The 18,363-nt window shown below is 25.4% G+C and overlaps 1 protein-coding gene across 4 annotated transcripts in view; it reads right to left on the reverse strand.

Annotated features, from left to right (window-relative positions):
* The window catches only part of LOC100204766 (phosphofurin acidic cluster sorting protein 1), a 46,094-nt gene extending 27,955 nt beyond the window's left edge, over positions 1-18,139 (reverse strand). The window contains exons 1-6 of one of the 4 annotated variants that reach the window (XM_065804773.1): positions 17,784-18,139; positions 3,527-3,614; positions 3,341-3,430; positions 3,075-3,200; positions 2,908-2,999; positions 1,863-1,906 (exon numbers count right to left, since the gene is read on the reverse strand). In XM_065804773.1, coding sequence (XP_065660845.1) covers positions 1,863-1,906; positions 2,908-2,999; positions 3,075-3,200; positions 3,341-3,430; positions 3,527-3,614; positions 17,784-17,869 — 526 coding nt within the window. In that variant the 5' untranslated portion in view covers positions 17,870-18,139. Of the gene's footprint in view, positions 1-1,862; positions 1,907-2,907; positions 3,000-3,074; positions 3,201-3,340; positions 3,431-3,526; positions 3,615-5,313; positions 5,687-17,783 lie in introns of those variants that run through there. The other 3 variants (XM_065804774.1, XM_065804775.1, XM_065804776.1) reach the window with 3 other exon arrangements.
* Between the last annotated feature and the right edge of the window lie 224 nt (positions 18,140-18,363).

An 18,363-nucleotide genomic window follows, 5' to 3' on the forward strand; every position in this document is an offset into this window, starting at 1 on the left:
TACACAAATAACAAAAAATGGTAATTTTATAATGCAGTTGATCGATTTGATATACCCTTTAGATACCTCAAACTCAAAAAGGTTGTTAAAAATGTGTGAAAAACGCAAATTATCTAAAAATATTGCCAATGCAGTTGTAATTTTAGAAACAATCTATCCTTCCCCTTCTTTCTCTATATTTCCTTATAGTTAAATAATCATTTCAAAAAATAAGGGCTTTCTTTTTTTCAATAGCTTTTTTTATAATATTAAACCACACGTAAAATTTTTTTTCATATAAAATAAACTTTTCAGTACTGGATTTAAGTGTTTGTAAACTAGTATTTGGTAAAAAGATAGTCTGGACCCACCTGTATTCCTGGTTGCTGCAAGGCTGTCTTCCATAAATTAAATAAACTCTATAATATCAAAATGAAGGGGTTTTAAATTTGACATGGTCATAACTTTTGATTTCTAAAGGATTGTTAAATAAAATTTAAAACCTGCAAATGAACTTAAATTTAATACAAGATAGTAAAAAAAAAAATTATTAAATAATTCACATTTAGGATAAGGGAGCGAATTTTTTTGGGTATTTTTGTACCTAGGCTCTAATCATAGAGTTTATTTGCAAAACAATTCTGATTTAATTTAAGCATGAACATATTTTAGTTTGGAAGTTTGCACAATATCTGAAAAACTAAAAAATCCAATAAGTGCCACTGAAGTATGGTGGTCAGAGCAGTCAAAACACAATTTTGATGTTAGAACCCTGACTCCAAAAACATATTAGATGTATAATATGACTGTATGTAGATGTTTTCCATTTTTGCTAATTTTTGGTATACTCAGGCCCACTGTGCAGAGATTAATGCACATTACCAACATTAAAATTATTTCAGGGTAAGGGGAGGCAGTGTTTCTGGGGAAATTTTTTTGATACCTAAACAAGCTAACTTTGCAGAAACATATAGCTGATGTATGCATAGTTTTAGAAAAAAAAAGTAATAATAAATATAACTGTGCAAAAAAAAAACAACCTAATTTGAACATTAATTTCCTTGAATGAAATCTCTATAGAAACAGATTCATTTTTTATAAAACTTTAATCAACAAAAAGCATAAAACATATTTCAACATTGTTTTCACTAAAACATATACACTGTAATTTTTTAAAACTCTGAGAATCAAAATTGATTTTAAACCAAAATTAAAAGTTGTAAGTGATACTGTTTAATCTTTTATAAAAATAATTTTTATCATAAAAGATAGAAGACTTACTAATTGTCAACAGAATATATATTCACATCTTTATAAGTTTATTATACATGATTTTTTTAAATAGCCTTTTATTTGCTATCTTGTAGTATTTTCATCTTATTTTACTCAAAATTAGGTAATGAGATATTTAACTAAACAATATGACTTTTTTATTAAATTCTTTTCACAACTTCAAATTTGGCAATTCATTTATCTGAAGTAAAAAAAAGCTTAATAAAAACAGAAACTTATTTCATATTTGAATTACTTGCTGACTTGTAACAACATTGCTGAAAATAACCAATAACATCATAAATATAAGACAAAAAAAACAACAAAAGATTATTACACAATGAATCTACAAAAAAAACTTCTCATTACTTAGGGGACATCACTTTTCAAAAATCGCATGTGGTTTTAGGTTGTGATATTTACAAAATTGAACATGGTTTTAGGTTTTGATTTTTAAAAAACAAAATATTATGCTACAATGTTATACAAAAAAAAAAGCCATTTTTTTCCTGGGAAAGTCTTATTAATTATTGTTGAGATAAAAACATCTTTATTCATATACAAAACAAAACACAAACAAAAAAAACTAAAAAAGAAAAAGAGTTATATACCTATTGTATTTCTTCTTTCATGTATGTCTCTATCAATAGGTTCACTATTAAATAAAAATTAATTCATAAAACTATATCTAAATAACTTCAATACAAGTTGCAAAAAAAGTCTTCAAATGTTTATAAATATTAAAGTGTACTTTCTTACAAGTGGCATACATATTAATTAAGAAAATAGATTTATTGCAGGGGTATATCAAGAAATTTGGAATGTTTAAGGTTTCCAGGTACATGTAGATAAAAAAGATGTTTATGTTTGTAAAAATGTAATTTGCATATGGTGTACGAGGTATAAACATAATAAGTTAAAGTTTACTTCTCGCCGTTAGGTCACCATCAGGTCGCTATCAGGTTGCCATCAGGTCTATGGATAAAAAATTTGTTACCACCTACATACATTAATGAGGTCATACATTAATGAGGTTGATGCAATAAAAATATTATGGATGTAAAATATTATGAAAGATCATTGATATCACGTTGTCACCATTCATCACAGTTACCCATCGCTTTCACATGTCTCTGACACATAACTTTTGTTAGTTTACAAAATTCCATTAAGACAACATTTTTTACTAATAAGACTCTCTTTAAATGGGATCACAAATAAATAATCTGTTGGTTCTACACCGAAGTAGTTCTCCGAATCATTCCCAGCCGTAAGCATTAATAGAGTATGTTACCATGCCATGATAACATTATAATGTCAATGATGACTGATCACAGCACAAGCAACTTTTGGTTCCAATAACATGACACCACAGCTTGCTTTATTACATACTGCTTCTTGGCTGCCTAACTTTAAAATATGGTAACTACAGATTATTTCTTTTGGGGCTATTTAAGATTTAATGTTTATATCAATAAACTACAGACTCTTGATTCCTTTAAAAACAATACCTGACAGGAATTGATGATTTATTCTTTGATGAAAATTTAAGCGATGGAAAATATTAGAAATGTATTAGTGTCATTTAATCTGGGTGTCATATTTGAAATTAGTCTGAACAAATTTGTTATAATTAGTTATTCATAAAATAAAAACCTGGTAAGTGAACCAATAGTCAATACTGCAACAGGAGATTTTTCATCTTTTGCAAATAAATTAAGCTTAGGTGAATACCAACCTTGCAACACCTGTAACGAAAAAGTTGCAAAATAATTGCTGCTTTAATAAATTTAATAAAAAGATTATATATTCTGAATGATTACCTGTGCCATATTTATATAGCCTACAGCTAAAGTCTTATACCCAAGTATTGGACGATTTCTATATTTCTTCCGACGTTGAAGCATTATTTGCAACAGATTTTGCCTTCGCTTTAAAAAATGTGGATACTAAATACAAACCAACAATAAAGTCAAAAACTTTCACTCTATAAATTCAATCTGAGAAATTGATTTCATAAATTAGAATACCTAAAAAACATAAAACATTAAACAAATACAAAGCATTGAATAAACATTTTTACAAACACCTGTAATGTAAAGACAAGATCTAAATCAACATCTGCAGTACCAGAAGTTTGAACTGGTATTTGATCAGACCGCAAACTGCGACGAGACCCCTGAAAAATTTTTATATTATAAATAAAATTAGCATCTATAATATATAACAAATAAAAATATTGTAGTTAAGATATTATTATTGTGAAAATTTTTACCCGCATCGCAACACATAAAACGAGAGCATTAAGATCAACTTCTAATGTTTGAAAGACCTCCAAATGAACAACACGAAAGCAACATAATCTAAACAACAAATCTAGTTAGTTTAAAAAACCTGCAAGTGAATATCACAAAGCAACATAACATATACATATCTTACAAATTTTGAAAAATATACAGAAACTGAACAATACTTTTTTTCTACTAGTGTAAAACTATAAAATGAAATGTTAAAATATGACCGAACTACTTAGGTTTATTTACTATATTCCTTATTATATATCTGTACCTTTAAAAACAGATATACGTGAAAATGGATGTAGGTGTACCTTATAAAAGAGATACACATTTTTGTAGGTGATAAGAAAAATTTGATGTTTTCTGACAAATAATATTAAAAACTTAAAAACAAATACTCAATCAGTGAACAATTAATAGGGTTTTTAACTTTATGCTAAACTAAGAACAAGTAAAAAAAAAATGTGAGATGATTCCATTGTTTTTTTGTAATGTTTTTAACTAGAGTTACTTTTTTGTCATTTTAAACTTAACTATAGGAAGTTTTTAAATGTTTTCTGACAAATAAAAATAAAGTTTAATAAATCAATTAAATCTGATGTAATGTAAAGCAAGATTAATCAAATTTGACAATAGCTTAATTAATCTTGCTTTACACTACATCTGTATATGATTTATTAAATTTGAATATATTTTTATAATTCTATTTACGAATAATTCTGTTTTGCAGAATAAATTTATAAAACCAAAACAAAATTCATACTTAAAAAAGTTACATATACAAAACTGAGTGTTACACAAGCACATCTGACTGTCACATTCTATGTTCATGATTGTTTTTATGTTTGTTCTATGCCATAATGGTTTACACTTTTATGGCATAAAACATAAATTAGCTTTTAGTAAACTTTCAACTGTTGATCACAATTTAGATATATATGTGAACTATGCAAGGTAAAGAAAGATAATTCAAGAAGACGTTAAGAAGAGCAGTCAGTATGAGTGCTTTTTCTGTGTATTTCTAGAGGGTTAATTGATAATGCTCAGGACAATATCAACAATTGATAACACTCAGGACAATGTCAACAATGATCAGTTATCAGATTTTTGCAAGCCAGATAAGAAATCTAATTGATATATGCAAAAGTTTAAACAATTTCCAGAGAATATTGCATATAACAGATATGATGCATCTGATGCTGCCACTGAGCTTTCAGATTATGGAACTATAAAAGAGCATTACAGAAAAGTTGAAAAAATCATAGTTCAAGCCATGTAAGGACATTAAAAGCAACTGCTTAGAGCTATATTATCAAAGGGAAAAATAACTATGTTTAGGCCCTTAAATCAATTGAAATAAAAAATCAATTTTATAGCATAAATTATCATATCAAAAATGTTCTCTATGACAGAAATTAGAAAAAAACCTAATTCTAAAGTATTTCTTTTTTAATATTTCTAATGTTTCTAGTGCAACAAATCAAAGTAATTTGAACAAAAAAAAATGTTGAACAAAAAAAAAAGATGAACAACCCAATACATGTATCTTTTAAAATAGCACTTTGAAATAGATTTAGTTAATACAATTTTCTTAGTTGTGTTTATTAAACAACTTTTGTTTAAAATCAAAAACAAAACTTCCTGATAAAACCTATGAAGGAAAATGCAGCATATATAAAAAAAAAATCTGCAAAAAAACAGAAAATGACTCATTTAAATACAAGTAATATAAAATAATTGTTGGTTACATGCAAAATTCTTTTACCTCTCTACTAGATCCAAAGACATCCAAAAAGAATTGGATATCTAGGAACCAGCTTAACTCATTTCAAACTTGATGCTGACATAAAGAATCTTTCTACGATAAAACATAGAGAACTTATATGATTTAGATTGAAGGAAATGCTTAAATATTGATGTGTCTCCTGAGGCTGTGTGAATAGCTAATCCACTTGTTATGAATGATTGAACTGTAATAAATATGAAGTGAATGGCTGTGTAAAACTATTAACACAAATTATTTATGTAGTTTTTCAAAGGTTTTATGAAAGACTATCAAAATTTATATCATCAAAAAGATTTTTATATTTGAGTTTTAATTTTTTAAAGTTTTAAATTTTAAATTTTTTTTTGAGATTATAACTGTGTTTAGTGGATTTTATTTAGTGGATTTTAAACTCAATTACTCATTCTGAATGAATACAAAGTTTTATACATTCTTATAAAGTTATTTTAGTGTTGTTTCTTTTCTTTATCTTTAAATTAAGATTTTATCCTTTTATCTTTTAATTCTAAAACTTAAAAACAAACTTTTCAATAAACAAGATTTTAAAAATTTATGTAATTAAAAAATTATTTACAATTCTCTATGAATTTCAAAATTTTAAAATAAAACAAAACAACTTTTAATTCAATATATTTATTAATAATTAATAAAGGAAACAACTGAAAGAAATATTCATTTGAGAAAAAAAAAATCATTTTCAGATTTCAAAACACTATCTGTGATATATTTACATAAAACATTTCATAATTTTTTTAAAATAATTATTTTTGGAGGTGTTTTTTAAAATAAGATTATCATTTTTACAATTTATGTGTAATAGTTATATTTTTAATTTATGTGTAATATTTACTTAATAATAATAATAATAATAATTGATATGGATGTTTGAAGATAATATAAGAAACCTGTCTGATGTTTAATAGTTTTGAGCTGCTCCTAAAAGTGATTTTATAAAGAGCTTTGAAACTTAATGATATTGTAGCCATCTAGCTTTCAGTACACACACCAACATAGGGTTTACACTGACACTATATACATATGAAGGGCAAAAAAAAAAATTGCTATAATTCCGTATTGACTTAAAAATCGGGGTTAGTATATATCATTAAAAATCGGGGTTAGTATATATAAAAATCGGGGTTAGTATATATGAATTTAGGAGTATATAATATAAGTATATAATATACATGTATGTGTGTGTAAATTTTCTTTTACACCAGTATCTCCTTGTGTGTGAAAAAATCTTTAAACCCATAAACATGAAACTAAAAAAGCTCTACCTAGCAACACAACTATGTATATTGCTTTCATGATCAGAAGCACTTGAGAAAAATAACACTTTGGGAGTATCTTTACTTAACTTTTGTGTTGTCATGTTGACATGATAATTAGATAAAAAAATAATTAAATCTCTCCAAATGTGCGTTAAAAACTGTGAATGTTAAATTCATTCCAGGTGCTTGATTAATAGTTTACTGTACCTTAAATTGAAAACAAATAATTTTGGACAATAAAAAAATGAATTTAAATGGACCACTTTAAAAATTTATACTCATCTGATCTCATTGTTGTTAAAATAAGGTTAATATTAGCAGTCAAAAAAACATATGTTGACAATAAACATTAGATTATAAACTTCTAGATTATAATTGAATAAATTCAATAAAATAACCAAGATTTTTGTGTCAACTACTCACATTCAAGTATAGAAATAAAAAATAACACAAAACTTGTATTTTAAAACACTTATCTATCATCTATAAAAAGTCAAAAATATAAAAGAAGCATAAAAATAGTCAACAAATGGCATTTTAAATAATTCATGAACCATCTTTTGAAAATAGCAGACATCTTTGTTACAGAGGCAAATAATTAAGATATCTTTGGATAAAAGCAACATTTTATGATTCAAACTAATTTAAGTATTTTAAATAAGTAAATAATTACAAAATATTGGAAACCAAAATTTTTTACTATAATTATCAACTCAATGATGATAATCTGATGCTGCTGCTTACTGCTTTTATTTTTTATTTTTATAGGTTAAAGATTACATTTTAAGGCATAATCTTAAACTTATAAAAATTCAAAAAAAATCTTTTACATGCTAGAACTGATGAGTAGATCAATTCTAGCAAGTAAAAAAGATGCCTGTTGACACTGATATTCCGGTTTTGGTACCCAAAATTCCTGCTTGTCAATGTTTAAAAATAAATATTGTTTTTACAATAATTATTTTTAAAGACTGTTTTCTTCAAAACAATTTTGTTAGTTAGTCATACAAGTAACCAAGTAAATGCATATAATAAATTAAATTTAAACTTATAATTAAGTTTTTTTAATTTAATTTAAGAGTTAATTAAGTTTTTTTTTAATACTGAATAGTTTTATTGTTTATTTATACATTTTAACCGCTGTTAACTAAAAATTTAAAGTTTTTAAAAAGCATTAATTAATCATTTTTATATGAATATTAATTAGATTTATTTATTTTTGATCATTAAATTGGATATATTCATTTTGGGTGTTCAGAAAAAAAATTTTGGAATTCAAAACACCAAACCATTTAGATTTGAAGCAATTATTTTTAAACTAACTCCAAAAAAATTTAAGCACCATTGAATCACTCTTTCTTTGCCCTCAAAAGACATTAAAAAAAAAAAAGACCTCAAAGTGAATAAAATATAAATTTAATAATACTTTTAATATTTTTTTTTTTTGTAGGACATAAATAAATATACAAACTTTTGATTAAAATGGTATGGTTTTATTTTCTCCCCTAAGAATAGTACAATTTACATTTTATATTGACTGAAATTTAGTTATTACGCGGTGTGGCGTTTTTATTTAGATTCATAGTAAGGTTTACAAATGTTTATATTCAGAATCAGGTTTACAAATGTTTATATTCAGTAATCATAAAATTACTCATTTTATGTTTAACACTAATAACATTTTAAATAGAATAAAATAATACGTTCTTATGTTATAGCTACAATTTTACTTATCAAAAACAATCTATTTTAAATATTTAACAAGCTTTTCTAGAAGTTTCAACTTCCTTTAATAATTTTCATAATTATGTTGACTTTGTGTGTTTTATTTCTTTGTTAAGGAGAAAAGACTATCTGACAGTTTTTTTTGCTTAGACTGGTCTCTTAAACCTCTTGTGAAGCTTCTAAAAGCAGAATGAACTTTGTCCATAAAAAGCAGTCTGTTATATTTTTCATAACTGTTGTTGTAATTATCAACAATATTGTTGCATCATATAGACAAGTCTCTCTTTGAATTTTATTCGCATATTTTTCAAACTTTAAAACAAAGATTGAGTATGCCAGTACTCAGGAGCGCTATAAGCCTTTATGCCACCTGGGACAACAACCCTGATTGGCTCCCCTATTTTTCTAAACTTTTCTGTTATAATCAAAATATGACCTTATTTTTAATTTTTAGGTACCTTCTTTATATTTGGCGCTTCTTGGATATCTGCCACCTGGGGCAAACTGTCCCATTCACCTTCCCCCACTCTTTTTGGCACCCCTTTCAGCACTGCAGTGGCATAAGGCAAGAAAACTCATCTACCAATAGAGCTAAACTTGGTAGGTCTTTTTCAGTTTTAGCATTTTTTTTTTTCCCTTCCTCTTTATAAATGTTTTACTTCACCTTGATTTCATTTTTAAAATGTTCAGACAGATTTACTGCAATCTATATTTCTAAGACAAACAGTAGCTTTATTCAGAATGGCACTTGTCAATTCTGCTTAACATTTGATGAAACATCATTTATTGTAGCCATAATACTAGGGGTCCAGCATACTAGACTGTATTATAGCACTCAGAACTTGTATTATAACTGAGTTCATTTTTATAATTAGACTCCTTTGATTCACTTTCTTTGTTCTTTTTTTTCTTTCTGTTAAACTCTGCAAGCATAAAAAAACTTTAACTGAAATAATTAATAATAAAAATATCTTATAAATTTTTTAGTAGTCAAGTTTAACCTTTCTACTAAATTTAATATCCTCTGTCCAAAATATGAAATTTCTTACTCCAACCAAGTCTTCCAAAAATATCAAACCCTCATGCTTATCTCTGGCAGATCTTATTTTATGTCTAAATTTTTTTATATTTTATGTTTTTCAAATCTGGTATGCCCATAAGACTGTTTTCAAAGTTTTTTTTGGTTTGCAAAATATTAGCAGAGTTTTTTTTTTCATTATTCTTTAGACCAGAATACTTTTTGTCTAACTTTGTGCTAATGTTTTTTAGTTTAGTGTCACTAACAACATTAAACCTCATCTTTATCCAAGGTTTCTTAAACTTCTTCAAAGTATACTTACAGTTTAGCTAAAACTAAATTAATCTATTTGGCAGTTTTAGGCAGTTTAGATTTCAGGTCAGCTTGATGTTATAAAAAATCCATGCCTATTAGAAGTTGAATCTCTATTAAACTGTCTCTTTTTCTTTCTTTCTCTGTATGTAAATATATTTAAGTATACTTCTTAAAAAATAGAAACTACCTAAGTTTTCCTGATTTAATACTAAATAACTACTTTTTTATTAGATCTCAGCTTACATTTTTTGCCCAATTTACATGGGTTCCTATTCCTTAGTACATTTTCATTTTATTTCATCTTTATTTTTATTATTATTGCAATTTATTAATATTTATCATTATTACAAACTAATAATTATATTTAAATAATCAAATTTAAATTTAATATTTTTAAATCTTAGCGAAGCAACACTGCACTATTTAATATATAATATATGTTAAGGTACTTTAAATATTTTTATATTGTAAATAGTATAAACTACATGTTATGTCTTAAACATACAGCATATTCATATGGTCTTTTATAAAAATTGAAAAATTATTGTGCTAACAAAAATAGATATTTTTTTATCCAAAATAGTTATTTTTATCCAAAATAAGTTATTTTTTATCCAAAATTTTTATCCAAAATAAGTTATTTTTATCCAAATTTTTTTATCCAAATTTTTTTATCCAAAATACATGAAACATACATAAAACAAGTAATTTTAATCTGACTTAAAATGCATACATTTCTAAACATTACTATGAAATTTAAATAAAAATGTTTTAATCTAACTTTTAAAACAAATAAAGTGAATTAATGGAGTCTAATTACTAAAATGAAGTTCTAATACAAATTCTTCATCATTTTTCTCACAGTTCTAATACAAATTCTTTATCATTTTTTATTTAATTTTTGAGCCTAGAGGCTATTACCAAAATTAACCACCGCAATTTAACATTATAATAGCAGCAGAAATTCCAATAGATGTGTATAGTGGCAAAGTTGCTATTATGGCTGTTTCACCAAATGTTAAGCAGAAGTGACAAGTGCACAAATATTAAGCAGAAGTGACAATTCTGAATGAAGCTGCTGTTGATCTTAGAGATATAGATTGCAGTAAATCTGGCTTTTTTAAAACATTTTTAAAATAAAATCAAATTGAAGTTAGGCATTTATAAAGAGATGAAAAATGCCAAAACTGACCTACTAAGTTTCTCTTTCAGTTGATGAGTTTTCTTCCTTTATGTTTAGCTTTCGCAGTTAAACAGAAAGGATAAAAGGCTAACTTTTACTGCCACCGCAGTACTGGAAGGGCGTTGAGAGGGATGGAAAGGGGGTGCAGTTTGCCCCTGGCTGCATATGTCTAAGATGTCTAATGGGGCACCAAATATAAAGAAGACACCTAAAAAAAATAAAAATAAGGACATTAAAATAAATTTAGCCTATTTAAAATGTAAATTATACTATTTTAATATAATTTACATTTAAATCAATTAATCTTAAATAAATTAAATTTCAGTCTATTCAAAATGCAAGTTATACTATTTTTAGAGGAGAAAAAAAACCATACTTTTTTAGATATTTATTTGTCCTTTGAGAAAAATTTATTAAAAAAACCTATTATAGCTTTGCCTTCAAGACACTTAAAATAAGCCATTTTTAGTCATTTTTAGATCATTTTTTATCCAAATATGCCCTTTGAGGGCAAGGAAAGAGTGATTCAATGGTGCCCGAATTTTTTGAGAATTTTAAGTTTAAACATATTTGCTTTAAATCTAGATGGTTTGGTTTTTTGAATTCTAAATTTGTTTTTCTGAACATCCCTAATATTCATATATATTATGTATAATATATGAACTCTTAGTCAATGTGGCAGTAACTCCCTTGCATGTTCACCCTAAATCAGTCAATATATATATACCTTCACAGCTCCCTAAATCAGTTACTTGCAATTTATGTACGCGTTGAACTATTTTAAGTATGCTTAAAGCGATTTCAGTTGAGCATTTTTTATTATATTTTACATTTAAATTAGCTAAAAGATATTTTTTTATGCAGTAAGATAAAAGAAGTAATTAATGTTAAAAAAAACCACTCAAACATTCAAATGACAAATATCTAAAAAAATTTGTTACAAAAGTTTGAATGATGATTCTGATGGATATAAGCGCTATTTACAAATGAAATAAATTCAGATAAAATTAAAAACAAAGAAAATTTAATTTCTATTTCAATTTTTTTTTAAATATTATTAAATATTGTTTAATAATAAAATTTTATTTTAAAACATTAGGTTATTTTTACCAATTATTTTTTCATTGTTTTTTACTAAAACAAATTCCTAGTAAACGTGTTCTAATTATACATTAAACTTTTTTTTAACATACCTTAATACATTTTTTACAATTATAACTATTTTTTAAAGCATTATGCATAAAGAAGCTTACGTACATCTAAAGCAATTTTACATAAGCAGTAAGCGATTTTGGTTGAGCCACTTTTTATCATTTTTAACTTTTAAACTTATTCAATAAGTGGTAAGATAAAATAAGTGATAAAAGAAGTAATTAATTTTTAAAAAAGTCATATTAACTTTTGAATGACGTTTATGTAAAAATATTTGTTATAAAAGTTTGAATGACAATTATGTTTGATACAAGCGCAATTTACTAATGAAAAAAACTCAAATAAAATTAAATGTTTTTGTGGTAATTAATACTATTGCAGTAATTTAAAGTTAATGTCTTTAAAAAATAAAGAGAATTTTATGACGTCAAATATATTTTATACATATACATATATATATATATATATATATATATATATATATATATATATATATATATATATATATATATATATATATATATATATATATATACTATATATATATCATACACATATTATATTTATACATATTTATATATAAATACATATATATTTATATAAAAAAAAAAAAAATATATATATATATATATGTATATATATATAGATCTATAGTTTGTTGTCTTTGGGAAGAGCGCAAGGAAAAAAGTGATTCTTACGCCAACACATACGTCACTTTTAATTACTTTTGACTTTCATCCAACATTTTCGTGTTGGACGAAAGTCAAAACCATTAATTTAATTACAAATTAATTGTTATATAAAAAAACCACAAAAACGCAAATTTAATTGACCAGAATGTTTTTAAAAACATTCTGAATGTTTTTAACAATATAAACAATGTTTATATTTTTATTTTTTTTAATAAAATGTTTATATTTTTATTTTTTTTAATAAAATGTTTATATTTTTATTTTTTTTAATAAAATGTTTTTATTTTTATTTTTTTTACTGTAAATCATGCGCGGAGTGTTGCTACATCGACTATCTTATAGCCTGACTCGCAAGGGAGTGCTGCTACATCGACTGACAAATAGCCTGACTCGCAAGGGAGTGCTGCTACATCGACTGACAAATAGCCTGACCCGCAAGGGAGTGCTGCTACATCGACTGAGGGTTTGGTTGGGGCAGGCAGTCTATCATTATTAAAATAAAAAAATTCCGGTCTTGCATTTTAACTTTTACTTTTTGTCAACAAAATATGGAAGAAAACTTTCAGACAACATATAAGTGTATATATATATATATATATATATATATATATATATATATATATATATATATATATATATATATATATATGTATATTTAAATGTTTCGTCCAACATTTGCGTGTTGGACGAAAGTCAAAACCATTAATTTAAGTACAAATTAATCGTTTTTTAAAAAAACCACAAAAACGCAAATTTAATTGACCAGAATATTTTTAAAAACATTCTGAATGTTTTAAACAATATAAACAATGTTTTTATTTTTATTTTTTTTAATAAAATGTTTTTTTTTTTTTTTTACTGTAAATCATGCTACATGTTGCTACATCGACTATCTTATAGCCTGACTTGCAAGGGAGTGCTGCTACATCGAATGACAAGTAGCCTGACTCGCAAGGGAGTGCTGCTATATCGACTGACAAATAGCCTGACTGGCAACGGAGTGCTGCTACATCTACTATCTTTTAGCCTGACCCGCAAGGGAGATGATTTTTTATTTAAAAAAAATTAGCGGGTAACAAATAAAAAAATTACGTTAATTTATTTACTTTATTTATTAAAAGTTCATTACTTTATTAATTTATTATTAAAATAATATTGCTGTATATTGTTTATTTAAAATAATTGCTGTGATTTAACTTGTTTTATAAAAAAAATGTTTAGCTTACGTTTTGTGCAAATTTTTGATGTAGTCATTTATTTAAAACTTAATTTTGAATAAAAAAAAAAATGTTTAGGAAGGAAAACCAAAAAAAACAATTGCAATAAAAATGAGCTAATTTTTTTTTAAGAACAAATAAAATTTCAATATTTAATAGTATTTAGTAATATTTTAAAATAAATTTGACTGTTAAGTTAAAGCCAAGCATTAACTTTAATTTTAATAAAATTAAATATATTTTTTTAATCAAAATTAAATTATATATTTTTTAAATCAAAATTAAACTATATATTTTTTTTATCAGAATAAAATTATATATTTTTATTAAATGAGTTTTAAATTAAATCATATAATTTTTATCAGAATTAAACTATGTTTTTATGCTTCATGCATAAAAAATTAATCATTACAATAAAATAAAAACAAAATAAAGATAAACATTTAATTTTATTGTAGTTTTTTCATTACTAAATAGCGCTTATATCAAACATAATTATCATTCACACATTTGTAACAAATATTTTTACATATTCGCCATTCAAAAGTTAATGTGACTTTTTTTTAAATTAATTCCTTCTTTTATCTTACCACTTATTGAGTAGTTGAAAAGTTAAAAAATGATAAAAAGTTGCTTAATCAAAATCGCTTACTGCTTACATAAAATCTGCTTAAGGCCTACGTACATCGCTCCACAGGTCACACTTTAAAACAAGGTCTGTGTAAAAATGTTGAAAAATTTTAAAAATATGAATCATTTTATAATTAAATTATTATTTCATATTTAAGTAAATAGGATATGACATTTTGAAATTAAAAACAAAAAAAAGGAATTCAATAAGATTTTTTCAATTAAAAATAATTTTTCTCAATATTCTTTTATAAAGTAGTGACTGTTCTTGAAATTTTTATATAATTTCACTTCATTTGAGACCCAATATGACAAAGTTTTTTTATGAAAATGTTTTTTTTTCAGTGTTTTCACTGAACTTTTTAAAAAACTCCTTTATGCTATAAAAGTATTTTTTAGCATAAAGGATTTTTTTTTTTGAAAATTTTAAATCAACTTTTTTTTAACGAAAACAGGAGTCAAGACAAAAGTATAAAGTTGAATCATTAGCAAATAGAGACACTTTATGAAGATCATTAATGCAGATAAGAAAAAACATAGGATCAAGGATAGATCCTTGAGGTACACCAGAAGGTACTAGGAATGAAGAAGGGTGCTGGCCTTCGAAGATGACTTAAATAAAGCAGTAAGAAAATGATTTGATAATCTTAAAAACTTTCCCAGATATACCATAAGAAACAAGCTTATATAGAAGATCAGCATGCCAAACTTTGTCAAAAGCTTTAGATATGTCAAGAACAATAGTCTTATCCTTGCTGCCTCCATATAATGCACAATAAAATCTTTCAGTCACAGCAGTTAGCAAGTCAACGGTAAAGCAAGAGGATCAAAAACCGTATTGATTGTCTGACAGTAAGTTCAACTTATCAGTAATTTGAATCAAGATAGGATGTTAGAAATTTGTTTGATTAGACAATAGTTGAAGGGGTCAGAATGTTCACTAGAATTTTTAAAAATTAAACCACAGATGCCAATTTCCAGCAAAAGGAAAAACAAGATTCAGTCGAGCGCTTAATAAATAGTTCAGGGAGAATTGAAAAGAGTTTCGGAGAACGCTTTTATAAGACTATGAAAGGAATGTTGTCATTGACCACAAGCCATAGAAGAGTTTAATTGAGATGTGACTTCAGCAACAGAAGTCGAAATGATTCGAATGTCTAACAATAAGTTAACCTATTTAACTGGAATGGAAGAAAGAGTATGGCCATAAGATTTAAGAGTTAAGTTAGAAGAAAAGTTCTCTGCAAATAGTTCTGTATTATCCTTGGGAGAGGTATTAAAATCAGTCCCATGAATGAGAGATGGAATGTTAAACCTAGCATTTTTTTTGGTTATCCTAGACAGTAAACAATATAACACAGGTTTATATTTATGCCAGCCTAATAAATTGTTAATATAAATGGTATTTTGCTCTTTCAATTACCGAGATTCTTTAGGAAGAGAGTTTTAGCAAGTACACAATATAAATAGTGAGAGTTAATGAGAATGTTTAGCAATGACAAACGAAGATCATATCATACAAGAGCTTATTATACTTCATGCAAACTAAGATAAAAATTATAGAACTTTGGATTATCTTGAAAGTTAAAATTGTTTATCCAGAGAAAATGTAGCATTGTGGTATATTCAAATGGTGGAAAAAAAAAGGAAGATAAATTGATTGATACATACGAATACACAAGCAGAGATTTTAAAAAGGCAATTATGCAAATGCCAATAAATGGATGGAAAAGAAAAAAGAAAATTTGAATCAGAGTGCTTGTACAATCTTTTAAAAAAATTTAGAATTAATGTAAATTGTCTACCAACTATTATACCTTATATGATCTAAATTACCAGGTGACTAAGATGACATGATGTCATATAGAATTGTTAATGTTCTATTTGTCAAATAGAATTGTTTCATACAACAAAGTTATAATGGTAGAGTACTGAGTATTCAACTTTGTTGTATGAAATGAAAATAAAAAAACTTAACAAAACTAAAACAAAAAAAAAGAGAAGAGTTCACTCACATTTTTAAAAATTTTAATTATTCCAGGGTCAAGAGCAAACTTCAAGTTTTATTTTGGAAGCTTTTCATTTAGTAACAAAATTTTCTGTTATAAAACTTTTTCAAATTTTTTTCTTCTTTTTTTTTCTTCTTTGTTTTTTTTGGGGTTGTGGAGGAAGGAGAGAGGGGGAGGGGCGGAGATGGCAAACACAACCTCTTTATGCTGTGTTTGCCATCTCCACCCTCAACTATTTTATGTTGTTTAAATTGTATACTAATCTCAGTTTTAACAAATTTAAGTTTATTTATAAGGAGAAAAATTTTTGATACTAAAGCATGTGAAACAATTACCACCACATTCCTCCTCCATTTCTAAACTACACCTCTTATACTAGCTTGTGGTTTGCAATATAATTTGTTATAACTTTTAATAATTATAAATTTTTATTTCTAATTTTTAAGTTGGGGGTAGGAGGGAGTGACATCCTTTCCCATATATTGATATATAATTCACTAATACAAATTAAATCTTGTAAAACATAAGTTTTATTGTATTGTAAATTGTATTCTAATTTAACTTATTTTAATTAAAATAAAATTATTATTTATAAGTTAAACACTTTTTAAAATAGGTTGTGCTAAATTATCACCACCACATCCTCCTGAAACTCTATGATAAAATTTTATTTTTAATTGTGGTCTAAAATAGTTTACAAAATCTACAAGTTTGTGGTCTTAATCCACAAGATACACCCTATTGTGAGAAGCAAATATAAATCTGTACCCCAATATTACACTTTTTTTTAATACTAAGATATGAGCAGTAGATAAGAATTTATAAAGTTATAACAATTAAAATAAATTAAAACTAAATTTTGACCTAAGATTTATCCACAAATCCATATATCAAAAATTAGCAACTAAAAACGTCATAACTTTTTGTAGAATTATTTGATTTTTATAATTTTTTTACCTTTAAAATAATGTATTAAAGGGCTTTCTAATGATATAAAACATTCTAGTATTTGATATGCATATGATTTCTAACAACTCAGATTAAAAGATAGCTCCCATAATTCAGACCTGAAATATTTCTGTAATTATTGTTATTTGTAAACATTTTAATAAAATAATATGTAACCTCGTCAATTTGATGTTTTCAATTTTTATATAATAATGATAACAATAATAACAATAATAATAATAATAATAGTAATAATAATAATAATAAGTTAACATTTTTAGATTACCTTGGAATACAATTTGGAGCTGCATTTTCAACATCCCACTCTGTAAATAATTTCATTGGTCTAATAGGACCTTTAAGCTGCTGCATTTTCAGATTTTTTTGAAGAAATCTATTCTACCAGTAAAAGTATTGCTAATTGAAAAACAGCCACTAAAGGGCATAGGTCTACAGTACTAACATTTTTAAAAACTAAAACCAAATCAAGTTTAACATTAAATTTAAAAAATGCTCCCTTGCTCTGAAGGTAAAAAAACACGCCAACCATAGACACTTTTAATATATTTTAACTGCAACTATTTTGTATACATTGTTTAAAAAATAGATCTTTTCTAAAAAAGAAACAGTATAAAATGTATAAAGAAATTAAAAGCGGATAAAGCACACTCATAACAATAGCAATTTCATAAAAATAATAAATCTTCAAAACAAAAATAAAGTTAAAATAAACCCGACATTTTTTAAAATGTTTTTGCCTAACCATAATTAAAACCAGCATAAAAAGAAAATAAAAAAGGATAAAAGCGCACGAATTCACAATTTTAATGATAAATCTTAAAAACAAAAATACAGTTAAAACTAAG

The sequence above is a fragment of the Hydra vulgaris genome, chromosome 09 (genome assembly GCF_038396675.1).
Source record: "Hydra vulgaris chromosome 09, alternate assembly HydraT2T_AEP".
In the NCBI taxonomy this organism is placed as follows: Eukaryota; Metazoa; Cnidaria; class Hydrozoa; order Anthoathecata; family Hydridae; genus Hydra; species Hydra vulgaris.